Source organism: Podarcis cretensis (genome assembly GCF_951804945.1).
Source record: "Podarcis cretensis genome assembly, chromosome: 2".
Lineage (NCBI taxonomy): Eukaryota > Metazoa > Chordata > Lepidosauria > Squamata > Lacertidae > Podarcis > Podarcis cretensis.
The window spans coordinates 53,713,493-53,735,718 of record NC_137171.1 but is presented as its reverse complement, the minus strand read 5'-3'; the positions used below and the strand labels follow the sequence as shown (position 1 = coordinate 53,735,718).

Genomic DNA, 22,226 nt, shown 5'->3' with positions numbered 1-22,226 from the left:
CTCATGTTCCTTTATATGTATTGTTCTGTGCAGGACTCTGTGCACACTTTACAAGACTAGCAGTGAGAAGCGAGTTGATCCTCTTTAAGTTTGGAGGCCAGAGGAAGAAGAAAATACTTTATTAAACAGCAACAATCAATTAAAGGCACATCTGAAGTTGATCCTTTACCTTCCACACAGTTTTCAACATTTGTTTGTAGCAATTGTTTCCTATTTGCTGCTGCTATGGAGTCTATTATTATTATTATTATTATTATTATTATTATTTGAAGGGATTTCCCCCAGTGATTAATTAATCTAATCAGGGATCACATACTGAATTTGGTGACGTATCCAGTCAAATTTGTTATATGATGACATCACTGAGGACAGAAAGCATCCCTGTTGTCCACCTGGTTGTGTCACACTGTACTATCAGTTCCACTGCTCACTGGCAGAGTATTTTTGCTACAGTCCAACTCTAATCATGGGTGCCTCCTTTATGCATGCATGTTGCATCAGAATATCAGTTCAAATGCACATCTCAGTTAAGTGATGCAGTGTGAATGTCACATGCGACGGAAGGTGTCATTTGCCTGCCATGAACACCTTCACTGGGATTCACATCTCCTCTTTAACCCCCAACCTGCCATCCTATTGAGCAGAGTGTTAGACCCTTTCACAAAGTGGTGCAAAAGAAACTCCCAATGACGTATAAAGGAATAATGCATTCACCAAAGGTGGAAATGTACACGAAACAATCCACCCCCATTTCACCTCAGCCCTAGAACAGTGTTTCCCAACCTTGTCCCTCCAGCTGTTTTTGGACTACAATTCTCATCATCCCTTGCCACTGGTCTTGCTAGTCAGGGATGATGGGAGTTGTAGTTCAAAAACAGCTGGAGGCACAAGGTTGGGAAACACTGCCCTAGAACATAGTGCTCCTTGGGATCGCAGTAGTGGCAAGCTGTGCCCCTACCTGTGGGCAAACGAATACAATTGCAAATCGAGTTCCTGTGCTTCCATTTCAAACAGCAGGCTGGTGTGCCTACTTTCAGGGGTAAATCTACTTCACTGCTTGTCTGCTGACCTTTGCAAGCAGGCAAAGACATTTACAGGAACAATGTGAAAATGAGGGTTACATCAAGAGAAAGAGAAAGAGAAAGAGAAAGAGAAAGAGAGATTATGCACAGTGGCACAATTTGGCTTGTTTGCTGAAAACTGGCAGGGAACCATGTGCAGGTCTATATGGATGGCACCTAATGACATCTTTTAAATCAGGGGTAAGGAACAATCTTCCAGGGGCCACACGCCAGTTGTAAGTGACGAGGACACAGGGAAAAGTGGATAGGACGAAGGATTGCATTTTTAACTTTGTACGGAAGTCTACATTCCAGCCATGCAAAAGCCAGCGTTTTCTGTACACACAGCCCACTCCATCCTCCATACAGGAAAGCAAGTGGCTTTATTACAGTTCAAGGACACAACCCAGCAAGGCAAAAATCACCCAAAGAGAGCATGGAGGAAGGCTATGGCCTGGGGAGAAGGGGCGAGTGTCTGCCGGGCTAGCTAGAGAGGTGAACAGTCTTCGTATCATGGGATGGATATTTCCTACCCCTGCTTTAAATGTATTCCCCCCCGCCAAGAAATGGATTTTCAAAGCAAAAAAGTCATACAGACTTTCCTATAAGAAGAGATGGCTTGTCTAGGGGAGGGTTACATGGAATACATCACCATTTGTACAGTTTTGGCTTATTCCCCCCACCCCACCCCACCCTAGGGGCTGTGCTGAAAGAAATGGCTGTGAGCCTCCACCCCAAGTTCACAGAAATATTTTTTTTCTTGGCAGCTGCGTACCCGTGCACACAATCACACGGAGTCAAAGAGGGCTGCTTGCATGCGTTGTTCACATGCCCTAATAACAACGAGGGAGACTAACTACTATTATGTAAGTTATGCTCACTGATTTTATATGTCAGTCTTGATAACACTCAGACGGAGGATGCAATGTTCCCACAGTGAATTTGATCCGTGTGGTGTGTGTGTGGGAGAGGATGGGAGCATCTCGAGCTACACTGCCCTGTTTCGGCAGCCAATTCATTCCTGCCTCTGTAACCTTTCTTTCGTCATTGCAGGTGCCCCATAAGAGTTGTGACAACCACACAAAACCAGTACAGTGGTACTTTGGTTCTCAAACGCCTTGGTACTCAAACAACTTGGAACCCAAACACTGCAAACCCAGAAGTAAGTGTTCCAGTTTGTGAACTGTTTTGGGAAGCCGAATGTGCTCCATTTTGAGTGTTATGCTTCTGTTTTGAGTGTTACGCTGAGGTCTGTTTGTTTTTGCTATTTATTTTGCATTTTTATTTTTGCGGCTCTTTTTGTTTTGTTTTTGTGACTGTGTAGAACCCAGTTCAGCTACTGACTGATTGATTGTGTGACTGCACTACATTGTTTATTGCTTTCATTTTATGGATCGTCTCATTAGATAGTAAAATTCATGTTAAATTGCTGTTTTAGGGGTTGTTTTTAAAAGTCTGGGAGGGATTAATCCATTTTTACATTACTTTCTATAGGAAAGCGTGCCTTGGTTTTAGAACACATTGGTTTGGGAACAGACTTCCGGAATGAATTAAGTTTGAGAACCAAGATACCACTGTATGTACTTCTGAGCCCTGTTAAGCAGCTTCCCATCCAGATAAGGTTACTAACCAGTCTGCGGATATCCCTCTCGCTCTCCCATTTGATCTTTGAGATTGCTTCCTGGTGGGATTGGTGCTCACTCCGAAGATCCCCCGCTTTGATCTTATCCGCCTGGATCATGTTGTTCAGGGCTTCGTCCACCTGCTTTTTGGCAGACTTGAGTTCGGTAATTTCCTGCAAAAGCTTAAGGCGCTCAGAGTCAAATTGTTTCCTGGCCTCTTCGCGAGCCTCAATGGTCAGTGCTGTCCGTACTTTGTCGCTGCTCCCTTCCCGCAACGCGTACAGGGCTGACTTGAGCCTCTGGATTTCACTGTCTCTGATTTTCATTGTCCGAGCCATTTCTTGCTCGTGCTGCTTGATGAGATTCTCCCGCACGGCCTGCAGCTCCTTCATCTTCTCCTCGTGGAGCTTTGCTTTCAGTTCAGTGATCTGCACTGTCTGCTTGCGCTGCTCCAGCTCCCGGATCCGCTTCGTTTCTTGGGTTTTCTCCCTTTCGAGTCTGCTTACCTACGGGAAGACAATAAAGCAAGGGAGAGAGAAAAATAGATGTAATGAAACAATTAGAAATGATGACAATGACTATCCATTACATTTGTCGTTACATAAAATGTTTCAAAGCAGATGGCAATTATAAGAAAGTATACCAACACAGAAGTTTAAAGCAACAGCAAAAGAATTAAACAACCTTCCTTAGTACAAATACTCCTCCTGCAATTTGATAAAAAGGCTGAATCCTAGCCTTCCCTACAAAAAGGGTGAACACAGCAGTAGGCTGAAGTATGATTATACCATATGATCTTAGTTGAAAATCAAATGCTGGGGTAAACAGATCTGTCTTTGCTTGCGGCCTAAAAATTGATAATGGTGATGTAAGTCTTAAAAATGTTCACAGAATTTGCAGTTGTCACACAATTCCAAATGGCTTCTTTTTCTTCCAAGTGTGAGACCAAAAGCTTGTTTACTAATATAGCTAATGTCCTGAGCAGCAAGTTTCCAACCAAACCTTAACTGAAGTGTGAACCCTGAGTCCCAAGCAATTCACACCTGAGTTAATCTGATCTCCACCTTTGGGGAATTGCACACTGATTCAGATGCTCCTCTTGCATTTATTCTGAATTATAGAGATAAATTTCTAAGACTTTTTGTTGTTGTTGCTGTTCCTATCATAGAATTCTTGAGTTGGAAGGGACCCCAAGGGTCAACTAGTCCAAACCCCTGCAATTCGGGAAATCTAACACATTTCCTTTGTATGTGTTCCAATACACTGTATTTCAGGCTTAAAAAACTAACTCATGAGGGTGAAGATGCAGAGGGGGAGAACAAGGATATGGTGTGCTTTACTTGCAAGCAAATTTGCGAAGCTATATGGGAGTTGTAATTCATCCAAAATACATATTTTGTTATGTGCAAATGGCTTTAGATACCTATTAGGTCCATAAAAAACAGTGACAATTTGTTGTTGACGAAAGACAGCTGGTCATAGAAAGGGCCCCATTACCTTCAGTAGCCTAGGGCCTCATCAAACCTAAATCCGGCCCTGAATATCAGTCTTACTCTGAATATGCAGCTTATTCTGAAAAGGAAAGTATGGTGTTTGAGCCAAGGTGATGATTAAACCTTTGCTCCTCTGTGTCTCAATTTCACAAAATACTATCTAAGGGTAAGCAAGGGAAGATTCTGCTCGTGTCAGGCCTGACTTCAGAAAGCAAATCTAAAGATTGTAACTTCACAAAAGATAGCTTACATTACACAGGTTATTTCTGAAGAATACCCCCCCCCCCCCGCTCTGCACTATCCTCTGACACTTGAACATGAAGTCTCTTAATTGTGTGTATGTGATTTGTTTTACTGCCACTGAATTATCTTGTCATCTGGAGAATTTAGTTTTGTTTCTTCTATCTACGATTTAAAAGATGCATAAATCAAGCTGAAGAAATCATTTACAAAATTTGCTGTAAATATATATATGCCAGTCAGCATTCCTGCATATAGATATAGCCAGTCAGCAGTCCTACAAAAGAATAAAAATAGCAGGAAACAAATAAAGCAACAACAAGACAACAACACAGAAGAGGGTAAAAATCAGAACTCACAAGTTCTTGAAAATAATGTAAAAGTTAGCAATCTTTAAAAGACTGTGTAAATAAAAAATGATTTGCCTGGTTCTAAAACAATAGCAAGGTAAGGGCCAGGTGACTCTCATCTGGGATGGCATTCCTCATGCATGACATTGCCACCAAACAGCCGGTCTCCAATGGAGCTTTTCTACCATTGCAAATAGAAGGCAAGAGGATGAGAGATTTTAAGCCTTCCTTCACGGTCTCAATATGGCTCACCCTCACCTTATGCACCAGCTCAGTGCCGGATTCACGTATAAGCTAAACAAGCTATAGCTTAGGGCTCCCCCCAAAAAATTAAAGGAAAAAAACACCTGGATTTCCAAAATATAAGATAAAAAACAAATAAAATAAAACCTACATATAGCAACATTGTTTTAGGCTACTATGATGTAAGTAATGGGCCCCACCTGCTAGCCTGCTCCCTAAAATATCACTGGTTTGCTCATTTCTATATATAGGGTGCCTACATTCTGCATGTGCAAATGGCTTTAGATACCTATTAGGTCCATAAATTACCATATAAAGGTAAAGGTAAAGGGACACGACCATTAGGTCCACTTGTGGCCGACTCTGGGGTTGCGGTGCTCATCTCGCTTTCTTGGCTGAGGGAGCTGGCGTACAGCTTCCGGGTCATGTGGCTAGCATGACTAAGCCACTTCTGGCAAACCAGAGCAGCACACGGAAACGCCGTTTACCTTCCTGCCGGAGTGGTACCTATTTATCTACTTGCACTTTGATGTGCTTCAAACTGCTAGGTTGGCAGGAGCAGGGACCGAGCAACGGGAGCTCACCCTGTCGCGGGGATTTGAACCGCCAACCTTCTCATTGGCAAGTCCTATAGCATCTATTCAACACAAAAAACAGCGACAATTTGTTGTTGACAAAGGACAGCTGGACATATAAAGGGCCCCATTACCTTCAATAGCTTAGGGCCTCATCAAACCTAAATCCAGTCCTGCACCAGCTATTTATTTTTTAAAATAAGCAAGCATGCCTGGGTTAACTACGTGACAAGCCTCACATCTAGCTTGGCCCTTCCGCAACACTGATTATTTCCTTGAGCCCATCTGAAATCTGCTGACAGAGCTTTTGAAGTCTGTGCATCGCAACCTGAATGGGTGGCTTAAATCCGCACTTCATCTTTATTACCTCAGAAACAATATTCAATAGGAATTTTGCCTAAAGAAGGGCTCATGTATGGATCTCAGCACTCGCCCCTATAAATATTTCACGGTTCTTGACAGAAAACAACAACAATAATGCCTTTTCTGCACTGTAAGCTGCTTTCAACATCATCATGAGGGCAGACTTCAAGTGCAGCCTGATAGTGACAAAAGCAATTTAGCGAGGGAAAAACACTTGGATAGAGAAACAGTTTTGGTTTAATACTAAAGCTTGCAGGGGGAGGGGTGTTCAGTGCACAGTGATGACTGGGGGAAGGCTTTTGTTCAATAAATAAGGCTTTCCTTTGAGTATTTCTTTTTCAACAAATATAGTGAAATACAATTTAAGGGAAAGCAAAGAGATATTTAAAACCAACAGGGAGGCCCACTCAGTGATAACACCAAGGAAAAATCAATATAATATTGTAATGGGCTTGCAGCGATGAAGCCTTGTCAGAAACTGCACGTGTGGACTTTTTCTGTGGAGGGGAAAAAGGGACTATCTGTGCTCAGCCAACAACTCTGTGAGGCAAGTAAGGCTGGGATGAGGTGACTATCCCAAATCCACATCGTGAGTTTTGTGACTCAGTTGGGAACTGAACTCAGGTCTCCTTGGGTGAAGTCTAAAACTCAGCCCACCTCACCAGGCGTGGAGAATCTTTTTTCATTCCGAAGGCCTCATTGCATCCAACCTCCTTGAACCACATACTGGCAGTGGACAGAGACAAACAAAAGTGGGTGTGGCCAGAACAGGTGAGGCCAGAAGTTGCACATAAACAGCATCCACCATACATAGATTCAGCACACACATGTCCACATACACATGCACACGCATACACATGGCACACACACGTACAATTTGGAATAATTGCATATGCATAAGCAGACTTTCACTCACATGCTCCCTCCACTGCAGTTGGGCTTGCTCTATTTAGGACAGTTCGCACACTAGCCTCAATGGATATGGCATATGCTTAGACCATTGAAAAGTACCATACATGCCACCCCAAGCCCCAGTGGCTATGCAGCTTCCAGTTTGCACATGCCAGGATGAACAACTTTTCATGTTCACCGTATGCATGTAAGGATGATCAGGGTTCCTTATTGGTTAGAAAGTCTCCACACACACCTGTACCCACGCAGGGCTGGTAGGTACGTGGGGGAAGTCACTGGGGTCCTGCTCCGTATTCCAAGTGCATATGCATAGAGGTTACCATGTGAACTTTCCCCATGACATTGAAAGAAGACTTCAGTTTGGAATAATTGCTGTAGGGTGATTCTGGGGACATGTTTTAGTTAGCTGTCTCCAAAAGCGATATGAAAATAGCTCTTGCCTTAGGAAGAGCACTGATCAGTTTTAGTTCTGATGTGAAGACTTTGGTGACCTATGCTGAACCCAAATTGCTCTATGGAAACTTTTCCTCCCCTTAGCATTTATCTGGTTTAAAATATATTCCATACCCATGGACGAAGGAATAAAATAAAGAAGGGGGGGGAATGCTTTTGTTGCCTCAATACATCTTGGGATAGTCACCTCATCTCAGCCTTACTTGCCTCACAGAGTTGTTAGAATAAAATGAAGAAACTCCTTTGAATGCCATCTTGAACTCCTTGGAGAGTTAGATAAAAATGTGCCAAAAATAATGGCTTAATTTGTTTCCTTTAAAGTTATCCAATACTTATTGGATTTATTTTTATGCGCCTCTTTTTATCTGTCCCACCTAGACCTCTGGAATTCACCTCTGTTCAAACTGTGTTTCTAAAATTGTGGCGATGATACCGCCAGCAATGTACAGTAGATGACACTTTTCTGCTGTTGGGACAATCTTGCTGATCCTTCAGGTATTTGCTATGTTCCCCTTTGTAGAACACAAGAGTACCATTTAAGGAAGGGGCCTCTTACCCATCCTTTGTTTTATAACACATAGGATTATTACTCAGGAATATCTCTCATTTTACAAGAAGGAAAAATTACAAGAAATACTGCAACGAACACCATGAATCTTCTCGCTGCTCTTAAAATCTGGTTGCCCCACCCATTCTCGATATATGACGTGGGTCCCTTTGTCTCTCTCTTGTTAACAGCACATTCCAAAAAGCTGCAACCAACCAAGAGATGCAGATGACTGTAGGGTTGGAATGAAGTGGCAATTGTCAGGACAACCTCCTCCTCACGCTACATCTTCCAGGCCTCTGGCAACTAGCCTACAGTTCTTAAGTGAACTGAGCAGCTAATTTTTCCCTGAGTGCTGCAGGATCTGTGCCAAGGAAAGGGGGGAGGGGACCCAACACAAGCTGTCTTTCAAGGTTGTAAAAATAGAGTGCAGCACATGATGAATTGGAAACAAAAGCTCAATTTCCACTCACTTACACATAGGTAAGTCCCACTGACATGTTTGGCGCTTCTGCACATATTTTTTTGGGCGTAGGTTTACAGCTCTCCTCTTATTCAAAATTATTATTTTGTTGCTAAAATGGGCTGAAAATTAATGACTGACTCTCACTGGAGGGCCAAAGGAGAAATACTCTGGAGTACACTATTTTGTCTGATATTAATGCAGCACTGAGTCTTTCTTTCATCCCATTCATTCTACAATGAAATAAACTGGATTTCAACAGACACAGTTGATTGTCCTCTGAGGTTAATGGTAGCCTTGATATATGGACAGCCCAGAAAGGTCTTCGTGATGAAAGACTTCATGGAAGTTAAAATGGTACTGCTTAATTATGGAATCCAGTGGCAGCCTAGATTTGTTTTGCCTGAGGCGATGCTTATTGGCAAAAGAATCAAAGAGTCTGGGTCACTGATGTCGATTACAGTTCTCTGGGCAGAGAGAGAAAGGGAGAGAAAATCTTCCTCAAGAACTTTATAAAATTGCTAGTGTGGCTGGACTGCAAATTCAAAGTGGCAAGACAGCACTGGAACTGAAGCAGATCGGCAAGTAAAACTCATAGAGAATCTGGACGTCATTTCACAGCACAGGTGGAAGAATGCCATTTTTTTAAATGCTTCTGAAAAGGAAAAGAAAGGTCCAGCCATCTTCCCACTGTGCTAGTTTTTTGACACAAGAGCACCCATAATGTAACTCTCCTCTGCAATCTGAAATAGTACAGTTGGAATTCTACAGTCCCTTTTCCACCTCATTCTGCAGCCCAGGAAGGCATGAAGCTGTCAGAGCACTGATCTATCTACATCAGTGCTGTGGACACTTCCTGACAGCAGCTCCCCAGGGTTTCAAGGCAGTTCGACTGAGCCTGGGAACTTTTGCATGTTTCTACCGCTGAGCCATGGTTCTTTTCCATAAAGCCAGTTTTGAACGATGTCAGTACTAAAAGCAGACCGACCATTTATCTGTCTAGTATCCTAAGAGGACTTGAGTAAATACAGAGAACCAACTCACCAAATGGTATATATGGGGAAGTTTGCACGCTTCTTAAATATATTCTAAAGAGCAGCACAGATGGCTGTGGCTGGCTTTGTAGAACATACTGCACAGGCTGGTTGCTGCAGCTCCACCCTTAGTTACTGCTTTTACCCTGCTGTTCCGTTGCTATAGAGTAAAAGCCCTGTATTACTGAAGTGTGTTTTGTCTTTACTTTCCATTTAGGGAAGTCAGAAGCAAACCTCACAAATAAGCATTGCAAGCTTGATTCATTCCCTCTTCTGGGATGGCGGGAAGGCGTATTTAATTAATTCCTTGCAATGTCATGTTCTTTTTAATCACCTGCTGCCTCTGACTACCATTTTTTCACTCACCTTAGACTTCTCCTGATGAAGCTCAATTTGAATGTCTGTTAGCTTGGTCCTGAGATCTTCGTTGGCAGCTTGTAAGGACATAATCAGTGCCTCAGGCTTTTCAGCCTTGCTGCGTCCTTTTTTTGACATGGCTGTTGGCTGTTGTGAGTCTGTGCGTGAGAATCCTTTTTCAAATGGGAACAGCCATTTTTTCTTTCTTTCCATTAAAGTTGTCTCAGAACCTACTGTGTGACATTCGTAAAGATAGCCCCATCAGCTCCTTGGGCAGTCCTGAGAGAAATAAGATGATACAGCATTAGTTAGCAAGTTCAGTGAAAGCTGGAGTCTGCTTAGCAACACTCAATATAAAGACAATGTTTTGTTTTGTTTTGTTTTGAGGATTTAAAAAACTGCCCCAGGTCATATATGCCACCCATGAACCATAGAGTTCTTGGGAGGTATATATGACAATTTAAAATCCACAATGCAATATTAAAACAGCATAGAACAGTTAAACACAATACTGAGAGAAATAAAAACAGTCAACCAGATAAAAATTAAATAATTTAAAATGCCAGGCAAATGACAATGTTTTAAACTTCAATAGGGAATAATAGAGAATTGGCTGAAGGCATACCTTCCTCATTCCAAAGTCAGCCCACCATCACAGAGAAGCCCCTGTTATATGTACATGGACTCTATAATTCTCCTATTGACAGAACATGAAGGGCTTCTGTGGCCACATTGCAGAAGCTGATAGGAATAACCATAACACAGATTTCAGATTATGTTTTCCACTGGCATATACTACAAGGACATTAGGGTTGGTGGGAGGTCAAATGTATTTTTGGGCACTCTGGGTCAGATTCAGCTAACCTGGTGCTCTAGTAGAAACCAGTGCAAAGACTCTGCTAACACACCCTGCTAACACACCCTGGGTGTCCACCGCTTCTCCCCCACCACTTTGTCACTTACTTAATGGCCTTGAGATTTCATTCCTCGCTTTCTGCTGTGCTTCATTTTATGTTAATTCAGTTAATTCATGGATGCATTTAACCAATTAATGGCTTGGCTAGAGATTAAAACCAGATCTGTGATCAGCTAGAAACCAGCCATAGTTTGCTAGTATTTTTAGCACCTATGCATTTTCCTGCTTGTCATCTTGATTTCCAGGCATCTACCCACATGGCTGAAGAAACCTTCCCAATGGCGCATGCATTAGATTGCAGAGATGCCATACAGAAATGGGACAGGAGAAGAAAGGAGTAAACATCAGCTGCCTTTTTCCTGCCTTCTTGCTATGGTCTGCTTGTGTTTTTTTCCATATATCTGCTGATCTTGCATAAGTTATTAATATTGTCTTGGAGTATTGCAGTTGTCAGGTTGCAACCTGGAGATCTGTTCTGGCCCTTTACATATTTAAGGGAGCTGAGGTTTCTGTTGCACAGTGCTCCCTTAATTCCCCCCCCCCCAACCCTAATGCTTGCAGCAAGCAGAACCCCAAGGGAAGGAGGAGGGCAAAGTAGTGAAGGAGACTACTCTGGAATAAGCTCTGGTTTGGAAATGGCACAGTGTATGGGGCCAGCCCACTCACTGTTACATACCGTATGTTGCAATTCATCTAAGAAGGATTTAGATTACATTACCAAGCATGGGGGTTGGAATACAGTATTAGGTCTGTAATAAATTGTTTGGAGAGGTGGGAAATCTGTGCTCTAAGAAGCAATTTCCCATTGGCCTGGGGACTCTTGTTCAAACAGGAATCTTAATTATATATACTGTATATATATTAAATGGGTTGTAGCACTTGCCAGTTGTAGTGGGGGAAAACCTGGAAAAATACTGGCAATGAATCCTGAAAGCTCAGAAACCAGAAGGCAAATCAAAGGACCCTTACGTTAGTCCTATTTTTGAACATTTGGGCTTGGCAATATCAGAGCTTTTTTTGTTTGTTTCAAAGACTGTTGGAAGACTCAGCTGGAGAGATAGGACTTGTCACAACTCCCATACTGTCAACCACCAACATTTCCAATTATGTTAATTAAATGTGCAAATTAGCAGTGGCCCATCCGTTCAGAATAAACTCCAGTGTTGATTCTGTGGCTAGAACATCCATGGCGTCTGAGGCATGAATACCAACACCAGCTGCTTGTACAGAAGTCTCACACTGGCCAGTCCAGTTATTTGCCAGCATTGTGCTTTATGTGATTAGACCAGTGGCAATTTATCACAAAAAACGCAATGCAAGCCAAGTCTGAAATTTCTATAAGACTGCATATGCAGTGTATGTGTAATGTACATCCAGTTTAAAGAGGTGGGATGGGAGAGAGATAATTTCTTTCTGGGTGTGCTTGTTTAAAGTAAGGAATTATAGCTTCCGGGTTGGCGCCATCGCCGAATGGCGGACTCCCTCCGAGCTCCGGAGGGAGCCTGCTCGGCAGGGGCTGGGTTCTACCGCGCCGGTGACGCGGGGACCCTCAAAAACCATGGGCGCTGAAACCCATGGGCATGGTGACTCGGCGGGCACCGTTTGCGTCCCCCCCGACCCGCGAAGGAGCCTTTTTAAAGGCTGCGGAGCGGGTGACGGGGGGGGGTGGTGGTGGTGGTGCTGTGAGTCCTCCGCTTCCCCTGCTGAGCGAAGCCGCATGCCATTCGACGGAGAGCGCTTACTTCTTCCATTGAAAATTTGGACTTTAAAAGAATAACCCGTGAGTAATTGGAACTTGGATTAAAAAAGGGGGGAAATTCTTTTTAAATTCGGAGCGAGCGGGGGAGGTGCAAAAAGGAAGTCAGTCTCCCCCCTGTTGTAGAGGAGTTAAAGCAAAGGATTTGACAACTAAGATCGAGTGCAACCTTTTTTTGATAAAATTATTAACTTCGCGATGGAAAATTATAAGACTGGGCTGGAGGAGAAAAGTGGAATGTGAATTAAAAGGCAACCCCCCCCCCCGGAAACCCCGGGAGCGATCCGTAAGAGCGCCGGGAGAGGAGAAATAGAGGTTTTGACAGCTGTCAAAGGAGCTGTCAAAGCGGAAGAACAAAAAGAGAACTTTGTTACGAGGACTTTGCTGGTCACATTTGTTACAAATTGGATATAAATTGTTTAAAACAAGGAATAATAAGTTACTTTGACTGTTGGGTGTGATCGGGAAGGAAACTGAGCTACTATAATCCCTCTAGAGGAGCTGTGGGACACTACAAGTATTTTTGGCATCGAATTTGAATAGGACTTTTTATCGCCTGGGAAACTGCAGAAATGGAACACTATTTTGTCTACAGAGGTCTACACACTAAAGGAGACAATAGATTTATCTATTGAAGAATGGAAGGGACTTGACGTAATGTTTTGTTCCTGAATAACAAAGCCTCTGCAGAGGAATTAGAAGCTTTTTGGAATTAGAACATTTGTGCAGGAGAGCAGGAAAAAAAAAAAAGAGGAGGAGAGAGAACAACAAGAACAACAAGAATAACAAGAACTGGACAAAGTTGGAAGATAGACTCCTTCCAAGATTGGACATGTGAAATCAAAGATGACCAAAAGACGGCAAAGACTAATAAAAAGACGGCAAAGCGGACTGGTGAAGGACTGTGGTTTAGATGTGGGAGCTCCAGGATGACAGTAGATATTGACGGACATTGGGAACGCAACCGGGAAAGGGGGGAGGGAAATTTGGAATCCAAAGGGTGTTAAATTACATTTTATTCTTTTTTCTATTTTTCTGTTTATTTTAATCTGTATTGCATATTAAAGAGGGGAACTCGTGGAAGGGAACAGGTCGATTTTAGGGGATGGGAAAATATTTTTTAAATTGGGTCAATGATAAATAATTTTAAAATTTGGGGTAAGAATTTGTTGAATCTATTTGAAAGAATTGGAATACAAGAGGGGGAGGGGAGGGGAAGTCCTGGAAGGATGCCAATGAAAATTAGGTTTTAAATTTGGATGTTTTTCTTTTTCTGTTATATTTGAAAATCTTTAATAAATATTATTTTAAAAAAAAAATAAAGTAAGGAATTATAGCTAACAGCTTTAGCTGTAGCACATAACTCCATTGTAGCAGAAGGAAGAAACTGCTCTGGAGATGCCTTTCCTCATTGGCTGCAGGTTACCCCACAATTTGAACTCTCTCATAATGCTGCAGATGGCACACATCACCAACTGCAGTCCTGCAGCATGAGCCTTGCTCAGTGTGCTGGATGTGCTGTTTTAAGGTCAATCTACAATGAGAGAGCATTGGCCCATAAAAGATGGATGCTTTCGCTTCTGAAATAGGATACTTTTGGCTGTGTGCGCCTAAAAGCATAAAGAACGACAGTTAAAAATATCATTACCACACAGATGGAATGTCTCAATTCTACCCACATAGCAGGGAGGGTGTGATGTGACCATGTTTAGCAGCTGCAGAAAGGCTTAGTTGTGTCGGTACACAGGAAAATATGAAAGAGAGGGAGAAGGGATCCATAATGAGGAAATGAGTTTTGGAGATACCTTCAAAAAGGCTTGCTTATTCACTCTTGATTTATGATATAAAGTGCTGATTTCCCTCTCCTCTGCAGACAGACATATGTTACGCTTGGCATTTGTATTTGCTTACAGATGTATCCAGGCAGCTGTGACACACTGAACTAGTGAGATAACAAGCTTTAGCATAAATGCAGCGGGCAAGTTTGCTTACAATCCTTAGAATGCTGACTTGGCACTCTCAGCAGCTATTGGGACGTGCTGCTCAGTGCTCTAGAATTAATCATTCTAATCGGATTATGAATTAGATATACAAGAATCAAGCCTAGGACCAAAGACACATACACCAAAATTCTACTGCACAGTATGGAACACAACAATAACGAACCTGAACAGTTTATACAAACACTAAAGTGGCTGGAGTGGTTGGCCTGTTGTTGTTGTTTTCAGTGCAGTGCATATCAAATAATCTAGATAACTGCTACAGACAGTAGCCACTGTTCTGAAGCAAGAGTTCACAGGAATCCACTGGTGACAAGACCATAATGTTCAGTGGATAATTAGGATGCAACCCCTCTGTGGCTTCAGGGGGATTTCACAGGGATGGTCATCAGCAGGAGTAAGTTCCATAGCTTAACAATGTTCTGCATAAATAAGTACTTGCTCCCTATACAGCCCCAATCTCTAAAACCCATACCCTACAATATGTGGAAAACTAGGATGTGCATCTTCTGGGATGCACTCACATGCACCTCAAATGACTTGTGCAAGATTGCACCTCGGACAATTTTGGGGCCATGGCACCCCAAAATTGGATGTCCCGATGCAGTCCATGCTCTAGCCATCTCTTATCCACACATACCTTTCTTCTGCTCTCTCCAGGTATGGTCCATGCTTTAAAGCTCCAAGTCTGACCACCGCTGCTTTTTTTCTTTGTTTTGTCTGTGAAAACCTGCTCTTTAGCACTCACTCAGAGCAAATGTCAATCTGCTGAAAACCTGAACTGACCTTTGCTCCGACTGAGCGCTAAAGAGCAGGTTTTTGTGAGGAAAGCTCAAGGAGGGAGGAGAAAGGTGCTCAGACAAGGAGCTTTCAAGTGTGGACCTGTGCCTGGAAAGAGTATAGCAAAATATAAATGCGGCTAAGGCCTCAATGCAGCAGGCACCAAGACTGCTGGTGGTATATATCCCCCCTCCTTTGCCTCTAATTGCTTAAGAATTCTTGATTAAGTCCCTGGTAGGAGCCATGTAAAAAATGCTGTTACAGCGCAATTCTCTTCTAACACTTGTAGAAGCAGGAGCAGCAATATGTTTGCCACAACAGTTCGGCATAGATAAAGATTTATCGGAGATTAAATTCTGCTCCCATCCAATCTTGGAAAGCAGTTAAAACTATGAAGTGAGCACACATTGCCGAAGATCCTGTGGCTAGACTGTCTGTCTGCAGCAGCACTTAAAAATGTACACCACAAAATATGAATCTGGTTAAAATTGACCTTGTCAGATCAAAGGCATCCCTTAAGAGAAGGCATGTGCTCTCCTACTGTTCAGCGTTTTACTGAATGATCATTGTTGTCACTGCCTTGTCACTCTTCTGTGAAACGAGAATGACATCAAACCCCTTCTTCGTAAAGGCATTTGGGGCTGTTAATGCTGTGGTGCGCGCACACAGTGCAATTCTGCACATGTTTACTCAGGAGGAAGTCCCACTGTGCTGCATGCTGTGCATTTAGGATTGCAGTTTCAGGGGCACAGTCCCATGTCGGAAATGTCCCTGAATTAAGTAAGCAACCTTCACTGACAGGGGGCAGCTAGCTTGAAATATCCCCGACTCTCCCTGCTGCAGACATAGGCAGACAGAATCCTTTTAGGGACTAGGTCAGGCATCACATTTGGAATCAATAAGGAGAATGTTCTTCCCAGCTCCATTCTTTCTTATCCTCTTTATACGCTCCTATTTGGTTCTCATGCATGCAGGGGAAGCTTCTCTTCCAATGCAAATAGCAGGTGTGCTTGTGTGTGTGTGTGTGTGTGTGTGTGTGTGTGTAGGTGCCATTCTGGACTGGGGACAGAGCAGGACAAATTATTATAGCCCCCCCCCAGCTCTTATCTGGAATGCTTCCCCTGTGCCTACAGTTTACTTAGAAAGAAAGCCATTTATGCAATTGCTAATTGCATGAATGACATTGTATATAGTTTGACCCTAAGTTGCAGTTTATTAAATCTGTGAGCTTAGAGTTCTTCTGAGCATGTACAGAATGTGTTTTGGTTTATCAGAGAGTATAAATACAGAGCCTGTATTGAAGATGGATAGGAGGGCAGCACTCCCATATTAGTTACTGTATATACTCGAGTATAAGTCAACCCGAATATAAGCCGAGGCACCTAATTTTAGCACAAAAAACTGGGAAAACTTATTGACTTGAGTATAAGCCAGTTCACCACACCACAAACCTGGTGGTGGCGGCAGCGGCAGCAGTGGAGGAAGAACAAGCAACCCGAAAGGGCTGCTTTTGGGCTGCTCATTCCTCCTCCGCCGCCGCCGCCAGCGGTAGAGGCGGAGGAAGAAGGAGCAGCCTGAAAACCGCCGCCTCTGCCGCTCACAAGAGCAGGCAAAGGAGCCATGGTTGGGAGAGGCACAGTGCCTGTCCATGCGAGAGGCGGGTGGTGGCGGGACCAGCGGCGAGAAAGGGCTACTTGGTTTTTCTGGAGAGGGCTTGTCCCTCTGCTACCACTGCTGCTGCCCACCTCACTCAAGTATAAGCCGAGGGGGGCTTTTTCAGCATAAAAAAATTGCTGAAAAAGTCGGCTTATACTTGAGTATATAGGGTATTCATTTGTTTTATAAAATTTACACACTGCTTGACTATCAAAAAAACCTTAAAGCGGTTTATAAGGAGGTTAGACATATTTGAGGTCACTATGAACTGAGGTCACTATGACTGGTGACATAGCAAGTTGATGCTTTTTCAACATTTGTGTGACCTTAGGAGACAGGGAAGAGATGAAAGGAAAGCTTTGTAGGCTCTTGTCAAGAGCAGATTCCGTAGCCTGGATGAAAAGCAAACAAAGATGGAGAGGCCCGTGAATATTTTGTTCGTCTATGTGCTTGATTTTCAGCTCAACTTATAAACACTGTTCAGAATTAAGAGGAAATGTTGAAAAGGCAACGGTATCAACAGGATCTCACCCTCATGAGTTTGCAGGCTTGTGGGAGTTTTTCCTCAACTGCTTTTTGTCCTCTCACATCTCCTGTATTAAAGATTTTAATTTAAATCTTGATAAACTTATACAAACAAGCGGTGACATGTACAACCTCAGCTGTCCACTTCAAAGAAATGCCATACATAACTGATACCCTAACATCTCCATCACCAGTGGTCATAAAATCCATAATCCATGTACCATAATCTTTTATAAATCAGATTTTCGTCCAGGTGTTAAAGTGCAGAAGAGGGCTCATATTTAGAACCCTTCCACAAGCCATTGATAAATATCCACCATTCAGTCAGCTCCTGAACTCAGAGGACTTCATCAGAGCCTCAGTGTGGTGACCTTTGCATAGAAGCCAGCTCAGACAGCACGTATCCATTTCTCCCTGACCACCCATGCAGTAGGATGCAATTTACAGCCTCGGCTACAAATACTTCTCTTCTGTGATGAAAAGCCACAAAGCATGACACTCAACTGACTGTTATCATCTCTCACACCTGAATGCCTCTCGTTAAAGGTCTCCACGTATTCCCATTACAAAACTATTTCTCGGGGGCACACAATACTTATGGCACCATTTCAATCGGGTCAGTTGACTACATCCCAGATAACCATTAAATCCTGGATGAACTGATCCAGCTGAAGAGTTTCTAAAATGCAGGCTAAAGGTAGAGAAAGGAAACACTTCTATCAAGCCCCCTTTCACTTGAAATACCCACCATTCATTTTTAAACTGTCATCTTATGTACATAACTAGGGATGTTGTGACATAAGCTTCCCCTGTCCAGAGTACTGAAACCGGTTTCAAGCCTTTTTTGTCATGCCAGTTGAGGATCATAGAATTGTAGAGTTGGAAGGGGTTACAAGGGTCATCTAGTCTAGCCTCCTGCAATGCCGGAATCTTTCACCCAATTTGGGGCTAGAACCCACAAACCTGAGATTAAAGAGTCTCATTCTCCATCTCCTCACAATGACAAGGTTCTCTGATCATGGTTGGTAACTTTTGGGTGTGTTTTGAACTTGCACATAAACCTCGCATTCCAGTTTGAACCTGGAACCACAACCACAGAACAGACAAGAGGTCCTTTAGGTGATTCCATTTTGCATTTTATTTCATATTTCAGCAATGGACGCCTTCAGACTGTCAGTATTTTGTAGGGGTGTTGACTGCAGATTCAAACGCATAGTGGGACAATAAATCCAGTGAAAAACACACACATCAAATCCAATGAAAACACCCCAGCTTTTTGCAGTTAGGAAAGTGATGAGGAAAAAGTGTGGGATGGGCAAATGATTAACAGAATGATACAGAACAACCACACAGGAATATCAGGATCGGTGCAAGATAAATGCTATTTGTCATATAAAGTCCCCACAAACTAATGAGAAAAAATACTCAGTAAAGACCCGACATAGACTAATCTCCATGTAAGCTTTGTGCAAGCACATCGGGATGAATGCTCAATAAGCAGGCCATCTGGAGGGGCTCTATACCACCCTACTCATATGCAGAAGTATTAAATGTATATGGGAAATGGGAAATATCATCTATAACCATCTATAATACAGCTGCCTTGAAACATTTGTATACTATTGGGTATGTATTGGTGGGAAGAAAGGTAGAGCTCATGCTCAATTTTCAGATATGATTACTGGGGCATGCTTCAGATTTGTGCAACAAAGCTCATGTCTCCAGGGCTAAGTGATTTATTGAAAATCATGACTTTCTTTTAAAAATATTTTGTCATTCAGTGGTTGTGCTGAGGGAGGCAGAATTTGATTTCTCACTAGTTTGACTTTCATTTCTCTCTCTGAAGCAGTGCTAGAGGTGGCAGCACACCATCATATACCTTAGGCAATAGAAACAAGAATAAGAATTTCAAGGCCTGATTTCTTCAGAGATCCTATGTATGAAGGTAAATAGCTTTGGTTAGGACAAGCCAGTGTTTGGCTTCTTTCTCATGCTGTTGTTGCAGAAGGCACACAAATATAAAAGCATCTGACTTTGCTCTAACAAATAACAATTAGCTAAATAGATAGGATTTCTATTTTCCACATAAAATTGTCTGAAAACGCCTCCTGGCTGGATTGCAAAAATATGTTTGAAGCATGAAATAGTAGCCTATCTAACTATCTTTTGTGGTGTCCCTTTCTCTTGTCAGGCAAACTATGGTGATCATTTAACCCATTGTTATAAGCAGTTTGCCATCAATGGGAAGCTAGTAATCTATCAATAAGAAGGAAAGATGAATCTCTTTTAGAGAACAATTTGGAACACAGAAGCTGCAATTTACTGTGAAATGGCTTCCAAATGAAGAACTCCTCACACAATTCTCTGTGATCCCTGACAAGCTCACAATACAGCAGGAAGGGCAGCTGTGTCACTTAAAACAATAATATGTTCATAGATTAACTTCTGTTACAAGTCACCCTGTGGAAATTCATATGGTATTTTGCTGCCTTTCCCAAGTCCGTTCATTGCTGTTCCATCAATGGACAAATTGGTTCAGTTTTAGAAGGATAAAAGCCTGAACCAAGCTAGAAAACAAGCTGACTCCTCCTCCTAACTCTGCCTACAGGATTTGGCCAGCAAAGATAGGAAAACCCTATTTTTCCTGGATCACCAACAAAACCAGAGCTCAGTCCATTTGCCCCTCCTTTGTCCCCTATGAGAGAAGCTAATACTCAGAGACAGAAAGGCCCACCCATTCATCTCCCTCAGAAAATGGGAGTTCAGCCTTTCCCAGTCCCTTCTGCAGAAATACAATGAACAAGATAGTACAAAGGACTCTGGCAGGATTTGCCTAGCTTTTATTGGTTTGTGTCAAGCTTCACCTTCTTGGAGTGTAGGAACAACCTGGTACCTTACCAAAGACTCCTAAATAAGCTCAGCAGTCATGGGATAAGAGGAGAAGTGCTCTTGTGACTCAGGAACTGGCTAAATTGTAGGAATAAAATGGAGGATGAGGCTTCTAGTGGCTAAGACCCCTGATTGCCATTGTTACCTCCACTGTAGGAAAAAACCATGCTAATAATAATAATAATAATAATAATAATAATAATAATAATAATAATTTATTTATACCCTGCCCATCTGGCTGAGTTTCCCCAGCCACTCTGGGCAGCTCCCAATTGAGTGCTTCCAAATACCTCTTTGGGTGTGTTCCAGTAAAAACTGAAACTGTCTTGTAGTTTTCTTTCTGGTTTATCAAGGAAGCACCCCCATTGTGCAAAAAATACTAGAGAATTAGTTCCTCTAAGCTTTGGGTCACTTGGAAATATTAGCTCTTGTTGGTCGGAGCTTTAAATAATTAAATCAAACAGTAAAAAATTAAAGCTTGCCTTTTTTGTCTGGTTCCCCATCTTTGATCTCAACACATATAAGCACAGGATATAGAATCACAGAATAGCAGAGTTCTTCCTGATGTTTAGTCAGAATCTCCCTTTATGTGACTTGAAGTTATTAGTTTGGGTCCTACCCTCTGGAGCAGGAGAAAACAAGCTTGCTCCATCTTCCATGTGGCAGCCCTTTAGGTATTTGAAGATGGCTCTCATATCTCCTTTCAGTCTCCCCTTTCCCAGGCTAAACATACCCAACTCCCCTAACCATCCCAGACCCTTGATAATCTTGGTTGCCATCCTCTGCACACGTTCCAACTTGCAGATGCACCTTGAGATCACAGGAGTGTAATTTGAGTGTTCTATCTATCTAAGCAACTAACTACACCAGTATGGTGTAGTGGTTAAGAGTGGTAGACTCGTAATCTGGTGAACCGGGTTAGCGTCTCTGCTCCTCCACATGCAGCTGCTGGGCTAGTCACACTTTTCTGAAGTCTCTCAGCCCCACTCACCTCACAGAGTGTTTGTTGTGGGGGAGGAAGGAAAAGGAGAATGTTAACCACTTTGAGACTCCTTTGGGTAGTGATAAAGCGGGATATCAAATCCAAACTCTTCTTCTACTACTACTTGGTTGCACTTGGAGCTGTCCAGCCTAGCAGGTTACTGGCAGTGCAACTGGGCCAGGCTGAGGAAAAGTCTCAAGCTCCAAATTATAGAGCAGTATCACAGTTCCTTAGGCAGCAGAGCTGTTAAGTAGAACACATTAGTCTTCCATGGTTCAATTTTCTTTTAGGTTACCTCTATAAACAAATACCTTAGGATTACCTCTATAAACTGTGTAAACACATTCCTAGATTTTTAAACCTCTGGAGATTCGAGTCTGGATGTTTTATTGGCTCATAAACCTTAAGCTGGCTTCATGTTACTAAGAGTTTTTTAAAATGTATTTTATTTATTTTATTTAACAAAACCTGTGCACCACATAACTATAAATATAACCTCTAAGTGGTTTGCTGAAAACATAAAATAACCATTACAATTATCAATAAAAGTCAGAGTTAAAAGCAAGTTTTAAAATATTAAAAATGCAATTTAAACCGGCGGTTAAAATTACAGATTAAAACACATGTCACCTTTTACATGTCTGGGTAGGGTAGGCTTGCCTGAGTTGCCCATCCTGGAGTTTGAGCACAATTGAAACTTTGGCAGCCAACTGGAGAGTCTGCATGGAGGGGCAGCGTGATCACATCTGCAGCCCTGCCGTGCATGGCAGCTAGGGCAGAATGTGTGTGTTTGGGGTGGGGGTGGAGAAGTAGACAGGTAGATCACTGCAGGAAGACCTGAAATTGGCATAACAATTGGGCCTAGAATGGACCCAATGCCATTGCATGAGACCAGTGAAACTGTCTCAGGATCTAATAGATTCTGGACTGGCTTAGCTCTCCTTGCTCCCTGCCCCTAGATTGCCCCAATCTGCTCTTATGCTGGCTGTCCCTTATGGGCATCCTGCCA

The 22,226-nt window shown here is 42.6% G+C and overlaps 1 protein-coding gene across 7 annotated transcripts in view; it reads right to left on the bottom strand.

Annotated features, from left to right (window-relative positions):
* Window positions 1-22,226, bottom strand: part of JAKMIP2 (janus kinase and microtubule interacting protein 2) — a 98,098-nt gene that overhangs the window by 28,900 nt on the left and 46,972 nt on the right. For 3 of the 7 annotated variants that reach the window (XM_079967941.1, XM_079967940.1, XM_079967942.1), the window contains exons 2-3: window positions 9,723-9,992; window positions 2,692-3,189 (exon numbers count right to left, since the gene is read on the bottom strand). In XM_079967941.1, coding sequence (XP_079824067.1) covers window positions 2,692-3,189; window positions 9,723-9,926 — 702 coding nt within the window. In that variant the 5' untranslated portion in view covers window positions 9,927-9,992. Of the gene's footprint in view, window positions 1-2,691; window positions 3,190-4,023; window positions 4,081-4,180; window positions 4,276-5,718; window positions 6,347-9,722; window positions 9,993-14,033; window positions 14,052-22,226 lie in introns of those variants that run through there. The other 4 variants (XM_079967943.1, XM_079967946.1, XM_079967945.1 and 1 more) reach the window with 4 other exon arrangements.